At 48.4% G+C, this 16,731-nt stretch overlaps 2 protein-coding genes across 7 annotated transcripts in view; one reads left to right on the top strand and one right to left on the bottom strand.

Moving 5' to 3' along the window:
- aldh5a1 (aldehyde dehydrogenase 5 family, member A1 (succinate-semialdehyde dehydrogenase)) overlaps positions 1 to 4,370 on the top strand; it is an 8,035-nt gene extending 3,665 nt beyond the window's left edge. The window contains exons 4-10 of the mRNA XM_007576609.2: positions 122 to 238; positions 313 to 456; positions 526 to 669; positions 740 to 898; positions 2,638 to 2,801; positions 2,879 to 2,937; positions 3,899 to 4,370. Of these exons, the coding sequence (XP_007576671.1) occupies positions 122 to 238; positions 313 to 456; positions 526 to 669; positions 740 to 898; positions 2,638 to 2,801; positions 2,879 to 2,937; positions 3,899 to 4,110 (999 nt within the window). The 3' untranslated portion in view covers positions 4,111 to 4,370. The remainder of the gene's footprint in view (positions 1 to 121; positions 239 to 312; positions 457 to 525; positions 670 to 739; positions 899 to 2,637; positions 2,802 to 2,878; positions 2,938 to 3,898) is intronic.
- LOC103155116 (dyslexia-associated protein KIAA0319 homolog) overlaps positions 1 to 16,686 on the bottom strand; it is a 25,745-nt gene extending 9,059 nt beyond the window's left edge. Inside the window, exons 1-18 of one of the 6 annotated variants that reach the window (XM_016663285.1) lie at positions 16,395 to 16,668; positions 15,924 to 16,009; positions 15,684 to 15,767; positions 11,116 to 11,188; positions 10,059 to 10,615; positions 9,810 to 9,921; positions 9,401 to 9,499; positions 9,230 to 9,325; positions 9,005 to 9,152; positions 8,781 to 8,929; positions 8,558 to 8,709; positions 8,353 to 8,491; positions 8,122 to 8,281; positions 7,880 to 8,016; positions 6,326 to 6,448; positions 6,147 to 6,237; positions 5,981 to 6,072; positions 4,631 to 5,507 (exon numbers count right to left, since the gene is read on the bottom strand). In XM_016663285.1, coding sequence (XP_016518771.1) covers positions 5,356 to 5,507; positions 5,981 to 6,072; positions 6,147 to 6,237; positions 6,326 to 6,448; positions 7,880 to 8,016; positions 8,122 to 8,281; positions 8,353 to 8,491; positions 8,558 to 8,709; positions 8,781 to 8,929; positions 9,005 to 9,152; positions 9,230 to 9,325; positions 9,401 to 9,499; positions 9,810 to 9,921; positions 10,059 to 10,615; positions 11,116 to 11,188; positions 15,684 to 15,767; positions 15,924 to 16,009; positions 16,395 to 16,656 — 2,712 coding nt within the window. In that variant the 5' untranslated portion in view covers positions 16,657 to 16,668 and the 3' untranslated portion in view covers positions 4,631 to 5,355. Of the gene's footprint in view, positions 1 to 4,630; positions 5,508 to 5,980; positions 6,073 to 6,146; positions 6,238 to 6,325; positions 6,449 to 7,599; positions 8,017 to 8,121; positions 8,282 to 8,352; positions 8,492 to 8,557; positions 8,710 to 8,780; positions 8,930 to 9,004; positions 9,153 to 9,229; positions 9,326 to 9,400; positions 9,500 to 9,809; positions 9,922 to 10,058; positions 10,616 to 11,115; positions 11,189 to 15,683; positions 15,768 to 15,923; positions 16,019 to 16,390 lie in introns of those variants that run through there. The other 5 variants (XM_016663286.1, XM_007576663.2, XM_016663287.1 and 2 more) reach the window with 5 other exon arrangements.
- Positions 16,687 to 16,731: the final 45 nt, after the last annotated feature.

The raw sequence follows: 16,731 nt of genomic DNA, 5'->3' as shown, positions 1-16,731 counted from the left end.
CGCTCCAAGATGGCCGCCCTAAATCTCGTCAGCAACAATAGGCGAGAGCGGTCCATGAGGGTCTATCCTTATGTTGTGTCTATGGTCCAGAGGCTCAGGACCTTCTTCTTCTCCTGCTCAGTGGAACTTCCCCAGCGCCATGATTACCAGGAAGGTTGGCGCCGCTCTGGCCGCCGGCTGCACCGTGGTGGTGAAGCCGGCCGAGGACACGCCGCTGTCCGCCCTGGCTCTGGCCGAGGTCAGCCTCCGTCTCCGGCTCCGGTCCCAGTCTGGTCCGGTCCTGGTGTTCATCCTGCCTCCTGTCTCCTGCAGCTGGCGCAGCAGGCGGGCGTCCCGCCGGGTGTGGTTAACGTGGTTCCCTGCTCCAGGGAGAAGATGACCGCCGTGGGCCGGGTTCTGTGCTCCGACCCGCTGGTGGCCAAGATCTCCTTCACCGGATCCACGGCAACCGGGAAGGTGAGACCGGACTCCACCGGATTGGACTGGACCGGCTGAGGTTCTCAGCCGGTCTTCTCTCTCCTCCAGGTGTTGCTGAAAATGGCCGCCGACTCAGTGAAGAGGGTTTCCATGGAGCTGGGAGGCCACGCCCCCTTCATAGTGTTCGACAGCGCCAATGTGGAGCGTGCGGTGGGCGGAGCCATGGCCTCCAAGTTCAGGAACTCGGGACAGGTGAGGCGGGAGGGCGGGGCTGTGCTGGTGTGACGCAGCGTCTGGCTGACCGCTCCTGACCGCCCTGCAGACCTGCGTGTGCTCCAACCGCTTCCTGGTCCAGAGCGGGATCTACGAGCGCTTCCTGGACGGGCTGGGCCGCGCCATGGACGCCGAGCTGCATCTAGGCCATGGGTCGGAACCGGCCACCACGCAGGGACCGCTCATCAACGCCAGAGCAGTGGAGAAGGTTGGACCCAAAGCCAACGACCCAGAACACTTCCAGAACCAGAACCGCCTGCTCTGCCTCTCACTGGGCCTTTACTGAATCAATCAGGGTGCATTCTGGGAAAAACTCTGGTTTCTGGACCAGAACCTTTTCCAGAAAACACTGGATGGTTCTGGATCCAGTTTAGGTCTGGATCACGATTTAATGGTTTCGGATCAATCTATCGATAATTATTGATTAGCTTTTTGCTTGAAGTATCTGAAATCCTGTTTGTATTTTAGCCTAAAACTGCTGCTGCGCTCCTTCAACAGGTAGTTGCTAGGCAACCAAAAGTGAGCGGGTTTGTTGTGGCTGCCCAGCTAGCTTAGCTAGCCTTGAGTTTGAGTGGCTAGAGCCTTTCCTCTGCCTACATCTGCCAGAATGCTTCGCAGTAGGGCTGGGCGATATATCGAGTATACTCGATGTACCGGGATATTTTCAATTTACGATTGTTAAAATGGCTATATCGCAACTACCGAGTATAAATTGTTGTTCAAATAATAAACTTTCGCGGTCAAATTCACTGCGAGTATGGTTTATCCGAAACCCTATGAATGCATCACTAGTCTGAAGAGGAGTCAGATGAACTCGTCTAGTTCCGGACAGAATCAGCGCTGGATCAATAACTTGGCAGTAGTTTGGATTTTATATGGAGGATGTCGAACAAAATGAGGTCATTTGCGAAACATGTTATAAAACTATTGCGACAAAAGGCTGAACCACAAAGTTACTTTCCCCCCTAATCAGACTATTCTTTGAACGGTTTCACTTCGTTAAAGTGAAACCTGGAGACGTAGGTAGGATTCGTTTAGTGATATGCAATGGGAAAAATAACTCAAAACCTCTCGCTCTCTGTTGAATTTACGATACACGCAGACTCGTTGCCACAGCAACTGACAACAATTCAGCACCAAAAACTCTCAAACATTACCCCACATAGAGCAGAACATTCAGTTCGTTACAGTTTTCGGTTTATAGGCTTGATGTGTATTTTGCGATTATTAATAAGTGATCACTGTGGTAGATTAGCCACCGCTGCTATTAGCCATGCTGCTGCTATTAGCCACGCTAACACAGCGGTGGTAGATTAGCTAATTTAAACACCTGCTTCACTGATGATCTGTCAGTTTGTGTGTAGGTCGCCTTTTTATTTCTAAACTGAACCAAAACACACCTTATTCCACAGCACATCTATGTGCTGTGGAATAAGCATTTGTCAAATGAAGCATAACTGACCTACTTCCTTCGTCCTCGCTATTTTGTTCTCAGTTTAAACTTATTTCTCACCTTGTTATCAAGTCATAGTGTAGACAGTTCATAGCAAAACACTGCATCACTGTTAATATGAGCTTACAGGTAAGTAGCAGGGAAATAGGCGGGAGCTGGCCTGGGTGACATCATGCTGCAAGGAGTCTATAGTTTAAAATAACATTGGAGCTCAATTAAGAATATTGATATATATATCGAATATCGTGATATAGCAAAAATATATCAGGATATTAGATTTTCCTCATATCCCCCAGCCCAACTTTGCAGTTCTGATCACAGTTCAGTGAAACTGATATTGATCACATGTTCATATTATATTATTGATTTAATGCCCAGGCCTAGTCCAGTGGTTCCGGATCAGACGGTTCTGGATCTGTTGGGGGTCGGATGGTTCTTCAGCTGGTTGGATGGGGTTCTGATGAGGTTCTGATGGGACGGCGTCTCTGCCCCAGGTAGTCCATCATATAGAGGACGCCGTGTCTCGTGGCGCCCGGGTTCTGCGAGGCGGGAAGCGTCTGGACGGGTCGTTCATGGAGCCAACCCTGCTGGCGGGCGTCACCACTGACATGCTGTGTACGCAGGAGGAGACGTTTGGACCGCTGGTTCCGGTCATCAGGTTGGAGTGGCGGGTTCTGCTCTGGGGGCGGGCCGTCCAGGTCCGAACCAATCAGCAGCTGTTTTCCTCGTTTCCAGGTTCGAGACAGAAGAAGAAGCTCTTGCTGTGGCCAACGCTGCCAACGTCGGGCTGGCAGGTGAGAAGGTCCGGTTCCCCTCAGGCTCTGCAGAACCTGAACTCAGACAGATCTGGTCCCAGTAGAACCACCGTGAAACCAGTAGAGAAACCGGTGTAGTTAAAGCAGGGGGGGGCAGCTCCAGGCCTGGAGGGCCTCCTGCAACTTTTAGATGTCTCAACTTCAACACACCTGAGTCAAACACTGAGGTCGTTAGCAGAACCTGATGCACTGAGGAGGAGATTCAGCTGCTGGATTCAGGTGTGTTGGACCAGGGAGACGTTAGAGCTGCAGGACTCGGACCTCCAGGACCAGGATTGCCCACCGCTGAGTTAAAGTGTCTTCGAGACACTTTACCTGCTGAGCTCAGGTGGTACCAGTCAGTCCAGTTAGAGGAAAGTGGAAACTCATATTTAACACGACTGCCTGCAGAAGAAGAAAAAAAACAAAATAAGGAGGGACATGCTAGCACCGCTAGCTCAAAAGTTAGCACCGCTAACTCTAAAGCACTGATTATATGTATTATGTCTGCTAACTCCACACTTGCATGCCAACATAGTATTTAGGGTGAAGCTAACGCTAAAGCGCTATGCCAACATGGTATTTAGGGTGAAGCTAACGCTAAAGCGCTATGCCAACATGGTATTCAGGGTGAAGCTAACGCTAAAGCGCAATATCCCTGAACTTTCTTCAACTGAAAGTTTACTTAACAGCCCAGTAAATTAGCCCTTCAAAATTGATTTTGAAAAATGTATTAATTTAGGGATTTCTAAATGCAACATTAGCTCCTCTATTAACGTGTTAGCTTAAGGGTTCCCACCACTCAGTCTGAAGATCTTGTGATGTCAGTTTGAACCTCAGATTCTCCTCAGGCTGAAAGCCGTTGCTTTGGATCGGAATCCACAAGAATCAAACCCACAAAGATCGTCTGTGACGCCTCCCTCCTGGTTCTGATCCAGTTCTGCGCTGTCTCTGCTTCCAGGATACTTCTACTCGCAGGACGTGGGCCAGATCTGGCGGGTGGCCGAGGCGCTGGAGGTGGGCATGGTGGGGGTCAACGAGGGGCTCCTGTCCGCCGCCGAGGCCGCTTTCGGTGGGGTCAAGCAGTCCGGCCTGGGCAGGGAGGGATCCAAGTACGGCATCGACGAGTACCTGGAGGTCAAGTACATGTGCTTCGGAGGCCTGAAACCCTGAACCGGGCCGGAGCTGGTACCGGCACCATAGACAGGAAGGAGTGAGAGCTGCTGATCAACATGACCCAGGAAGCTTCCCAACCCTCCAGCATGTCTGCTGCCATCATTAATAATTACAGTCAATTAGATTTCTAATGTACTTTACATTTTAAAATCTCAACATTCAGGATCAAATATATAGTAAAAATAAGACAAATCTAAAAATTTTTTAAATAATGAACTAAATACCAGGATTAATAATTAAATAAATGTACAGAAACATTAAAATCACCAGGATTTAAAATAGTTTTTTTATTATTATTGCTGTTTTTTCTATATAAGTAACATTTTTATGTCTTAAATTGTTCAACTTTCCTGTCTGATCTGCTGCCTGGTTCCACTAATTAAAGGTTCAGTGTGTAATGAACACTGCCATCTGGTGGTCAGGGAAGGTATTACAGCCATTAGGTTTAATGACCCCATTTCCTCAGACTGAGCATGTTAAACATGGTTTTGTAATTTCTGACCCGAAAGTGATTTTATGTTTTTCCCTCAATTATTTTGGAAAGGCTAAGCTCCGCCCACTTTTACACATCACTTCCTAGAAGCTGTTTGATTGGCCCCAAACTTACAGAACCCCTTGCCTGATGCATTCAGGCAACAAAGTGCAGAAAAAACCCAACTGAAGTTGGAGTTTCATGTTGACTTTAATCTGATGGATTTTGGATGAATCCAGAATCTGGGTTTCCTGCTGGAACCGGGTCGGTTCTGCTGCAGATGGAGATCTGTGGGTTTGTTGGATGCTAGATGTTCAGTTAGTTACAAAGTGTCTTGGATTATTCTGGAAAACTTTGCTGTTTAGATTTTTGTATGTTTGTGTTTGATCTGAAATAAACTGATGGATGAATTCATGTTTTATTTGTTCAGCTTCTCCTGAAACTTTGACCATCAGAGAAAATTAATGTCTGGTTCAGTTAAATCACGAGATATGAAGCGACATGGAGCTGGTTCTGGTGAGACGTTTGGGTTCACCAGGATGCTAAATAGTCCCAGCTGGGTTCGGTTCTGGTTCTGATGGTTCAAAATGAGCAGCGACATTAAAGGAACAGTCCAACAGGCCCAGATGAACAGAGCCTGAACTCATGTCTTGGTGCTGCCCCCTGGAGGCCAAGTCTTTGCTTCATGAACGTTTCTCTGGGAAGAACAAATGAAACCTGTGAACCGAACATGTGCTGCCACCAGGAGGCGCCGTCCAGACTTCCTGTCTTCACCCGAAGGCGTTCCCATTGCGCGCGGCCTGGGAGCTAACCCGGTTCCGGTTGCGGACCGGCCGGCTGAAGACGGAGTCCTGGTCGCTGTCCAGCTCTGACTCGGACATCATGAGGCTGGAGTTGTGCTCCGTGCTGCGGTGCTTCAGACCTGTGCAGGACAGGGGCGAGTTACTGAGCGGGAACGTTCGGATCCATCCAACAGAACCGTCATCTGTACTGGAAAAGGTTCTGACCGGACCGGTCCCCTCCCCAGAAAGGCTGGGATTAGCTTTCATCCACAGCTGGATGAGACACAAACCATTTTTACTTTTTATATTGCTTTGCAGAAGGTTCACCCCCAGATTAAACCAGAATTAAACCCGTATTAATCCCAGAATAACCCGTTAGTCGTACTTCTGCACCTCTTGAATGGATGTCGGATCAGATCGTTGTGAGATTTTCATGTTTAGAAATTCTCTGCTGTTTTTGTTGCTTCATTGAAAAGTTTTGCTGCTAATTCCAGTAAAATTTCAATCAGAAATTGGGAAAAGAGTGAATCCTTGTCACTCTGGGGTTTCCTGAAGGGCAGGGCAGGGCGGTCCGGTCCGGTCCAGAACCTGCAGAGCCGGTGGACAAACTCACTGAATCTGGGCCGGAGCTCCAGCCGCTCCTGCTCGTCCATGTCGTCCAGGATGGTGTACCTGGTCTTCTTCCTGCCCTTGCTCTGCTTCCTCCTGCAGACACACAGAACACCGAATCGGACCCGGTGGATTCCGGATGGGATCCTGACCCAGAGGTCCAATCTCACCTCCGGCTGCAGCAGACGAAGGTCCAGCTGAGCGACAGGATGAGGACCATCATCAGGAAGCTGCTCAGGATCACGAACAGAACCCTCCACTCTGAGGGGACGAGCAGAGCCGGGTCAGAGGCCGACCACAGGGAACATCTTTAGAGCCACCGGCTCAGGAATGAGGATAAAAATGTTACCACAGTTACTCTCTCCGTCCCCGAGGTAGAGCCGGATCAGGTTCTCTGTCCAGAACGGGTCACAGGAACACTGTTTGGTGATTGGATCACACTGGCCCCGCCCTGAACAGCTCAGCTCGCACGCTAACGAAACAAATGACACCAGAACATAAACAAAGAGAAAACAAACATCCATTTCCTTCTTATCCGGGGTCGGTTCATAAGGTCAGCTGCCTAAGCAGGAGTCTCCAGGGGAAACAGCAGGCCAGCAGAGAGACATCGTCCCTCCAGCGTGTCCTGGGTCTCCCCTCCTCCTGGTGGGACCTGAACTCCTCACCAGGGAGGCGTCCAGGAGGCATCCTGACCAGATGGCCGAGCCTCAACTGGCTCCTCTCGACGTGGAGGAGCAGCGGCTCTACTCTGAGTCCCTCCTGGATGACCGAGCTTCTCTCTCTAAGGGAGAGCCCAGCCACCCTGCGGAGGAAACCCATTTCGGCCGCTTGTATCCGGGACCTCGTTCTTTAGGTCTTGACCCAAAGCTCATGACTATGGATGAGGGTGGGAACGAAGATCGACCAGTAAATCGAGAGCTTCACTTTTTGACTCAGCTCTCTGTTCACCACGACGGACCGGTACAGCGCCCGCTTCACGGCAGACGCTGCCCCAATCCGCCTGTCGATCTCCCGCTCACTTCTTCCCTCATTGGTGAAGAAGATCCCCAGATACTTAAACTCCTCCGAGGGCAGCCCTGGCGGAGTCCAACTCGCCCTGGAAACGAGCCCAACTTAACGCCAGCAATGCGGACCAGACCCTGGCACCGGTCATATAGGGACCTGACAGCCCGTATCAAAGGTACCTCATACTCCCAGAGCGCCCCCCACAGGACTCCCTGAGGGACAAGGTTCAACGCCTTCTCCAAGTCCACAAAACACATGTAGACCGGTTGGGCGAACTCCCAGAACCCTCCAGGACCCTGCTGAAGGTGTAGAGCTGATCCGGTGTTCCACAACCAGAACCAGAACCACACTGCTCTTCCTGAATCCGAGATTTGACGATCCGACGGACCCTCCTCTCCAGGACCCTAAACGGACCTTGCCAGGGAGGCTTAATAGTGTGACTCTACCGTTCCCCTTTTGAATAAGAGACCGCCACTCCGGTCATCCCAACCTTAAGGAACTCTGAATCTTAACTATTCAGAGTTCAGGTGAATAGTCACGGTGTTGTGGAAAGGGGTACCCATGTCTGCTTTTCAGGCTGTGGGTTAAAGCCAGGGCACCAGGAGCTGGCCAGGGAACACATTGGTCTATTCATCTTTAGGCTGAACTTTATCTGGTGACCCTACGAGGAGCATGAGGCCCCTGATGGCACAGCTGACGCTGGGGCACTCAGACCCTCCACTAGGTGGCAGCCAGGGACGGGCTGACCACAGACAAACAGGAAGTAAAGCTAAGAGCCAATCGGAGTGACCCAGCCAGGGGAGCCATCCAAACATCCCCAGCAGACACATGTTCCCCGACGGTTCTAGATGGTTCCACTCTAAAACATGAACCCGGACCGGTCGGGACCAGAACTCACCCACAGTGTCGACTCTCAGCACCTTGAATAGCAGGAAGTCACTCTTGTCTCGGAGCAGCTGCTTCCTGAGCAGAACCACCAGGCTGGAGGCCGGGACGGGTCCGGTTGGGCCCTGGACCCAGAACTGCAGAACCGTGCTGAAACAGAACAGCAGAGCAGAGTTCTGATCCAACTAGCAGCCAGCAGGTACAGGTACAGTGAGCGGCGTCTATTTGGGCCTGTCCCAGTCCGGGTTCTGATACCTGAGTTGGGTCCGTCCCTGCAACGCCCGGACCCGAATGTCCCGGTCCAGGACGTGGATCAGTGCGGCGAGCTGCCGGACCAGTGTGTCCCTCTGAGCCACGCTTACCTGAGACACTGCCACCAGCATCTCTAGCTCCACCTGCTGGCCGCCGCCTGGTTCTGCACAAACCAACACAGAGGTCCGTTTACCCTCAGAACCTCAGCAGAACCTGAGCTGTGCGGCGGCCTACCTGGCCGGACTTCCACGGTGGCAGTGGCGGTGCTGACCCGGCCCTGAGCGTCCGTCACCCTCAGCTGGAACAGGTAGGTTCCCTCCACTAGGTCCGACAGGTACAGGACTCGCCGGGTCTCCGAGCCGAACAGGACCTCCTGCACAGAACCGGGAGGTTACCTGAGCGGGCCATTTGGGCCTAAACCGTTCAGAATGGGCGGTACCCCGGCTGCTGGACTCTGGCTGTCCCTGGTCCACCGATACTGGACCTCCGTCTGGTCTCCATCAGTAACTGACCCCTCCAGAACCACGGAGCTGTTGGGCAGAACCAGAACATGGCTGCCGCTGGCGTGCGCCACTGGAGGAAGACTGCGGGCTGCAGGGGGAAGGAGACAAGTAGTACCAATCAGAACCAGAACCAGAACCAGAACCTACAGCAGAACTCACCTTCCTGGACCCGCACCGACAGAAAGGCGCTGTCTGTCGCCCCCTGCTGGTCCGACACAGTCAGCTTGAACGCATAGCGCCCCGCTCTTAGGCCCGTCGCCATGGCAACCGCCCTGTCGGCATCCTGCAGCCGCAAACCAGGAGGACCGCTGCGGACACAGGTGGCAGAGAGTCCGTCAGGTACCGAGCTGCCTGTTCCGGTCCCGGTCTGCAGAGCTGCTCACCTCACCACCTCCCAGCTGTAGCCGCTAACGCCGCGGTCGTCGGTGCTGCCGCTGCCGTTGAGCAACAGGCTGGCACTCAGAGGGAGAACCAGACGGAGGTCCGGACCCACAGCGGCCAGTGGGGCTCGGTTCGGCCCCTGGGGTTCTGCTGGGGCCGGAGGACAGACAGAACCTCAGAGAAAGAACCAGCTGAAACGATCAGAACCGGGCTGCAGGTCGACATACCTGCAGTAGTCGGGGGGAGAGCGGCTGAGGAGGAGAGGTCAGAGGTCACCTGGATCAGCGGGTCTGTGGTTGAAGCCTGGAGAACCTTCAGAGGTTCTGTCAGAACAAAAACAACTCCAGCATTAAGCTTCTGTCCAGAACCAGAACCCTTTGCAGAACTTCGGATCAGACCTGAAGTTCTGTTCCCGGCTTCAGAAGAATCGGTTGGTTCTGATGTCACAGCAGCGCCGAGGTCCACCGGATCCACCAGGTCCCCTATGGGATGACCTGCTGGAAGACGGTCCAGATCAGGCCGGACAGAACCACCAGAACCCGACCCAACATCAAGCATTATTTCTGCAGTTGGTTCTGACCCGCTCAAAGGGATTTTCACGTTCTGCATTTTTAAAGGCAGCCACAAAATAACCATGGTTACCATGGCAACAGCCATCAAAGGAAAGAACAGGTTCTGGCCCTGTTGGAAAGGTTTGGGTCTTTGTGAAAAATATTTTAAATTAAACCAGGAAGTGAATGTTGTCACATGACTGATCGTATCGTCCAATCAGAGAGCAGAACCCGGGTCCAGATTAGAGTCGCCTACCTGGGTTCACCGTGGTACTAATGACATCACCAGGCATAGTCATGTGACCCGTAGGGGCGGAGTCAGTGACAGGTGCTGCAGATGGAGGAAGCTCGGGTCTCTGACTTCCTGCCTGGAGAAGAGGAAGAGGAGCAGGAGGTTCTACAGGTTCTGTTCACCAGAAGCTCCATCGTTGTTCTGGTTCTGATCTAACTGCAGATCCTGTAGAGCTGGTTCTGTTGGTTCTGACACGGAGCAGTCTTCACTCACCGTTCCCTCTGCAGCAGCTGGACCAGCTGGTTCTGTGGTTCTGGTCCGCTCCTCCTGACCCGCGGTTCTGGTTCCGGTCAGGTTACTGTCTGACTCCACCCCTCCAGGATCCGCTTCCTGTGATTGGTTAAACACGTCCCAGAACCAATCCGCCTCCAGGTCCGCCGGGTCGGACCAGGTCGGGTCGGGGCCGTCGAACAGAGCCGGGCCCCTGAGGGCCTCCAGGTCGCCGCCGGGCCCCCGCGTCCGGTCAAACGGCGCCGGCCTTCCCAGGGACTGCAGCCGGGAGCGGGCCGGACGCTGCAGGAAGGCCAGAACCGAGTCCGCGCCGGGTCGGACCTGGGGCCGGCAGTCGGCCCCCTGCTGGCAGCTCAGGACGTAGCAGCGGCCCTTAAAGCGCCAGGCCAGGTCGCAGTCTGGGAGGTCGCAGCACGCCGCCACGCACCGCTGGAGCGACGCCGCGGCCGGCACGCGCACGATGCCGCTGCTGTCCGCCGCCGGGGACACCACGGCCTCCGGGAAGGTCGCCCCCTGCCAGCAGGGCGGTGCCACTGCAGCTGCAACACAACCAGCAGAGGAAGTGAAGGACGAGACGGTCCGTTCATCATCTATCAGCTGTGAACGGATTCAAGATCTGATTTCATGTTGCTGAGCCTGAAACAGGGAATCAGTCTGAAAGGTTTCAGATGCTTTTATTTTGAAGGTTCTGCCTGAAATCTAAAACATTTTTCTACCATGAGCAGCAGAACCTTCTGGGTCCAAACCAGGTTCTGATTGGTTAAACAGAACCTTTAGGTCCAGGTTCTCCAGAACCAGTCAAAACCAAACCAACCGGAAGTGAATGAGCTATGGCGTGTCTCTCTGCTCTCTGGTTGGTCAGAAAACAGGAAATGGGAGACAGAAACATTTCTGCATGGAGAAACTGGTTAAATCAAAAAGGTTCTGAATATTTTACCGGGTCAGAACCATCATTGATCTATGCTGAAAAAAATATGGAAGATTATCGATGAGAAACTAAATCAGTAAAAATCCTTAAAGAATTCCTGAAAGTTTTTACCCTCCATGATGTGAAGCAGCAGCAGCAGCAGAACTGTTTTCCTCCACATGGTGGCGCTGTGTGGATCCGCAGCCTGAAAACAAACAGCAGCTGGAAGATCCGGTCTGACAGGAAACCAAATAACCCGACATTCTTTTTTTTTTAATCCACCTTATTCTGAGCCCCCATGAGGCTTTGCGTGATTTATGGGAGCGACTTCCGCCGCAACCCAGAACCGCCATTTGTTTACATGTTAGCAACTAGCTAACTGGCTTTCCACAGAGGATTTAGGCCAGGGGTCCCCAAACTACGGCCCTAAGGTTTCTTTCTCCAAAAACTAAGACGGCCCTCGCAGGAAAAAGTTTGGGGACCCCTGATTTAGGCTATAAAATATGTGGGAACTCCAGCTATCACAGCTTAAATGCGGCAATATTGTTTTACTGCTACCTACAGCTAATGCGGGGAGGGATGGCGACTTGAAGAAATAGACGCAAATAACCCGCACTAGCATATTTAGCTACTCCACTGACTCAGTTGCTTCAGATGCAGACGTGGGCTTTTCTCCACTGTATTGTGGTCCACACAATACAGTGAGCACACATAAAGCATTTTGGGTTCTCTGTTCAAGTTTAGAGTTTTTAGTCAAATTCTTTTTGTTTCCTTAACTGTCGGTAGGCGATGAAAACTACCGCTTACCACAGAAACTCTGCCTTTTTGATTTGGGAGCACATTCAAAACACACCTGTTGGTGTTGTAACATAGTTAAAATGGTTCAGGTTAAATCCTGCTGAAATGCACCATCTGCTGGTAAAACGTTGTATTGCATTCACCTTAGATAGAGCGAGTATTATGGGTAATCCTCAGAGCCATGAGGATCACCGACGAGGAAGCGTGTCTCTGCTATGTGATAAAGAAATATTATTTATGCATTTTATGAAATATGTTTTTGTTTTTGCATATTATTGAAATATGTTCAATCCAGGTCACGCTAGTTCTGTTATTATGTCGTTTTTGTCGTGTTTAAGAATGTTTAGTTCCCGGGAAAGTGCAGTGGGAATTTCCCACCCGGTAACATTATGGCTCCTGCATGCAGGAGCTGGTTTATCCCAGACTGACCTCACCTCCATGCCCGTTGTGTGAAATGCAGATGGAGAATTAAAGAAACAGCTGATGCCAACTTGAGCAGCTCCTTGTCATTCATTGCCACCAATAGAAGCCACCAGAACCACATGGGCCACACTGCCACAAACTAAACTTCATCTGATTATTAGAGAACAGCACAACAGTTCCCCGAGCTTCACAAGGGCATCTTACGACTCTTTCCAGTGGAAAGTTGCTCTCTATAACGGGTTAATGTGTGATTCGGTTCGGTTCTGGTCCAGTGGGAGATTCTCCGTATTACGGTCTGGAGCGCAGCAGCTGCGGTCAGCAACAGAGAACCTCAAGGTTCTGGTTCTGATGGACTAAATGAACCCAGATAGTTTATTTTGCCTTATAGAAAAAGTATTGCTGCCCCAAACATAATGATAGAGACTCAGATCATGAACTTTATTATTTTTTAAATTCAAACGAAAAATAAAATTCACATCACACCAGCTGATATTATGTAGTTCTGGTGTTTTACACCGTCAGCGCTAACAGCAGCTCAGACTCTGAGCAGCTTCTCTGCTTTCTCTTTATTCCTGTCAGCTCTTCAGAGAAACGAGCTGCTAGCAGCGATGCTAATTCACGGTCATTACGTTACAAAATGTAACGATCTTGTTCCTGTCGCTCCCCTGATTAAACTCACAATTACGATCCTCTGCACTGAGCAGCTCTCTGACAGCAGACGGTGTGTCTGTGAACAAGTTTTACTAAATATTGTATTATAACCGAAAACAGAGATGTAACTTCTATCATGAATATAGATTAGCAAAAAATCCTACAAATTAGTGAAATACTGCTACTTCCGGTGAGCTCCGGAAGTAAGACCCATAATCGTTTCCTCTGTAAGGCCCCCAGGAATAAGGTGATAGAACAATGACAAACTCGCAACATGTCAATAACAGACATTACAAAAACTAAATATCACAACTCCTGCTGTTTACAAGTCACAATTAGGAACCGAGGTTCGAACATAGTATTAAAATTAGTTAAATAAATAAAATAAAATAAGTTAAATTAATAAGAGACTTGTTAGGGGGCTACTAACTGAAAATCTTCCATTTACTGATACAATTTTTTTGCATTTAAATTCTACATCTTTTTCAGACATCCTTTAAAAAGGAAAGTTTGTTTTTGAGAGCAGTGATTGAGAGGGAGCGTTTTGCATAGCGACATTTATGGATATAATATTTAGTTACAATAATAGACCCTTTTCACAGTGATGTCAGATAATGGCCGCCGTAACTCGAAGAGGTGTATCTTTACTTCCGGTGTGATTTTGCCTCGGGAAACCTGACTGAAAAATTCATGGATACTAATTATCTTAAGGATATAATAAAAGGTAAGGTTAATAACAACAGTATTTAAGTGTTAGCCGTTATTAGTCATTGTCAATTTACCATTCTCCACCTCTATTTAAAGGAACCAGCCTCCGATCGGAGAGTAAACCAGCTAGCAGCAGCTTTAGCCACAGTTAGGAAACATATACACCGCTGCCTGTCAGTGCTGTGTTGTTAAAAGTTTCACTAAAATCACTGACATCTTCCAACAGTTGTTTAGAAAAGCATTTTAAATATTGATTTAAGCGCTATCTGCCAAATAATTTACATATTCTGATGTGATTCATAATTTCTCATTGTTTTGTCCATCTTTCTCAGCAGTAGCCGACCTAACAACCCACCATATCTGGGATGGTCTTGTTCCTCTGTCCATGGCAGGTTCAGTCAATCAGCTGTGGGACATCTGCTGCCTAGTCAAACTATCAAGGGCCTCTTGATTTAAAAGGAGACAAACCAGTACAGAGCCTCCCTGCTCCTGCAAGTCACACTTCTTGGATGAACACTCAATACTGCAGCTGTTAGAAATGAAATCTTTGTGTATCTATCCTTTAATTAATATCTGTATGTATCTATTAATAAATTAATTGATGTTGTGTAGAGTTCTGTAAAAACTATTGTAAATAGCTTCTCTTGAGTAATTTACATATGTGAAACTTTTACATTTAAATTGTTTCTTTTTGTAAATTTTACACATCTGGCAACAAAGTATGTGGAGGAGAGGAAATGCTAAAATTAAAGCTGCTATTGTGGACCAAAGACATAAGGTTTGTGGCTGTTTCTTTAAAACATCTATGTAATAATTATATTAAACACTACATGGTTACTACATTACACAAACAGTTAATTTAGTCATTGATAGAGAAAATGTATTTACAAAAGCATATCAATTTTATTTCAACATTATGTACTCAGGGTTTACAACTTAAGAAGACATCCATGTAGGGTCCTTGGTGGGTGGCAGTCTGCAGTGAACTGGTGCCAGTCTGCAGTGAACTGGTGCCAGTCTGCAGTGAACTGGTGGATGACAGAGCCAATAGTAAACTGTAGTGAGCAGTTTGAAGCAGAAGTCCCACCATGTGATCCACAGGGTTTTCCCACCTGAGCACAAACTTCATCCACTTTGTTTCCACAGGCACCACAGCAGAATCAAGTGTAACCTGTTAAAAGGGATATAAAGTTGTTATTCCTATGTTATCAATTTTCTACTGCCAAGTCTACAGGAAAACAAAGTAAAAGAAACTGAACCTTCTAAGTTCTAATCTATCTATGACAGCATCTTCCTCCTCATGTCTCTATCTTAGTAAGAGTTTAACTTCTCAGGACGTGGTGGAGCAGCAGGTGTTTGGCATAACTGTCAAGTTTTGCCAAACTTGGACTTGTGGCTACAGGTAATGTCGCTACTGAGCAGGTGGTGAAACTAGTTTGAGTGAGGAGGGTTTAATACGATCATGCATTTTACGTGAGAGGTGGCAACCCCAGTCTATACTATAAAATCTGATTAAGATTAGAGCCTAAATACATTTTATTTCCAAAACAGAAAGGCTACATGATGTTAGCCAGCTAACAAATGACTATTGCTATCCTAGCATATCAAGTAACAGCTAGAAAAAACCAAAACACGTACCTTCGTAGTCAAACTGGTATCAATCAGCAAGGAATTTGTCCAGTTTGGATTATGTTGATGAAGAAAAACTGTTTGCAAATAGTGATATATCTTCAAATCATATTTGTGGCAGCAGCTTTAGAGTCCAGAAACAGCGTTAACTACACACACCGGAACTAAAGATACACTGGATCGAGTCAAAACGGATGTTGTCTGACGTCATGTGAAAAAAAGCATTGACTAAAAATTCCACATTTTTTTCTTTGACAAACTGAACTGAAGGTTTTGTAAAGAAATAAAATCCACATCTATTTTTTTGTTTTAGAAGACAGAAAGTTACGAAGTTGATCCCATAAGTTTGACACTTCTTTACATTCAAAAAACAAATGTTTAGTTAAAACCACAATTCTCAACTTTAAAATTAAACCTCACTCTTAAGAACTCATTTGAAGGGTATGTGTTATTATTTTAACATAATATAATATTAATATAGATTTTTCTACCACATAGAATGGCTCTGTTGCTCCACAGTGGGACATTATGGGGCTGAAGTTGTGCTTGAAGATCAATTTCCACTGTAACAAAACCTGTTGATGGAAAGAAGAGAGTTGTAGGGAAGTTTAGATAATTCAAAATCACATTTCAATAACTCAATGCCTCCAACTTTTCGAAATATGAACGATGGAACAACAAACCAAATAAGAAAAATAACCCGACATTCAGCAGGACCAGCGTGACTTTACCTGATCTGGCCGGAAATGCAGTTTCAGCACCACGGAGCTGGAGAGCGCACCTTTAGCCCCGCCCAGCTGCAGCACAGCGGCAGGAGCTGGAATGAAAATCAAGCATTCATTACTTTAAACTGCACAAAACATCGATAATTAATCAGCAACGACAAATAAAGCATCAATATCGATCAGTCTTTTGTCCGGCAAATATTAAGAGCAACAAAACCAACATCTGAACACGGATTTATTCCAAAGAACGTTTCAGTTAAAAGATAAAACGGGATCTTATTTCTCATATGTGAAATAGTAATATAAGGAGATAAAAGCATGGCCTAATTATCAAATACAAATCAGATCTTTTAGTTAAAATCTTATTTAATGTCTTCAGTCACAAAACAGTCGTAAAATGAGGATTCTGGAGCGGAACCAGCGGAGCTTCTGCCAACAATCCGACATTTCCAACCATCGTGAAAAGATCCGACCTGCCTCGTGCTCCTGTCGGAGATCCGCAGCGCGTGACGGACCGTTGACCCACCGGGAGGAGGAGGACTCTCCTCCCGGTTCTCCCAGGTTCTCCGGGACCCAGCTCGCTGGTTGTCCACAACCAGAACCACTCAGCGCATCCCGGAGGAGCGAAAAGAAACGAGTCATCCCAAGGCAGAATCACCTGCCCCACTTCCGGTCCGTTCCTACAAAATAAAACATCCCAATAATCCTCATGGGGATGTGGAACCAGAACCAGAACCATTACATGAGGATGGGTGAACAAAAACAACATCAGGTTTTTTTTTTTTTTTACGTCTTTTATTGACGATTTTGTTAA

The sequence above is a fragment of the Poecilia formosa genome, unplaced genomic scaffold (assembly GCF_000485575.1).
Source record: "Poecilia formosa unplaced genomic scaffold, Poecilia_formosa-5.1.2 Scaffold412, whole genome shotgun sequence".
NCBI lineage: Eukaryota > Metazoa > Chordata > Actinopteri > Cyprinodontiformes > Poeciliidae > Poecilia > Poecilia formosa.
Note: the sequence above shows the minus strand (reverse complement) of the source record. Positions and strands in the feature narration are given on the sequence as shown.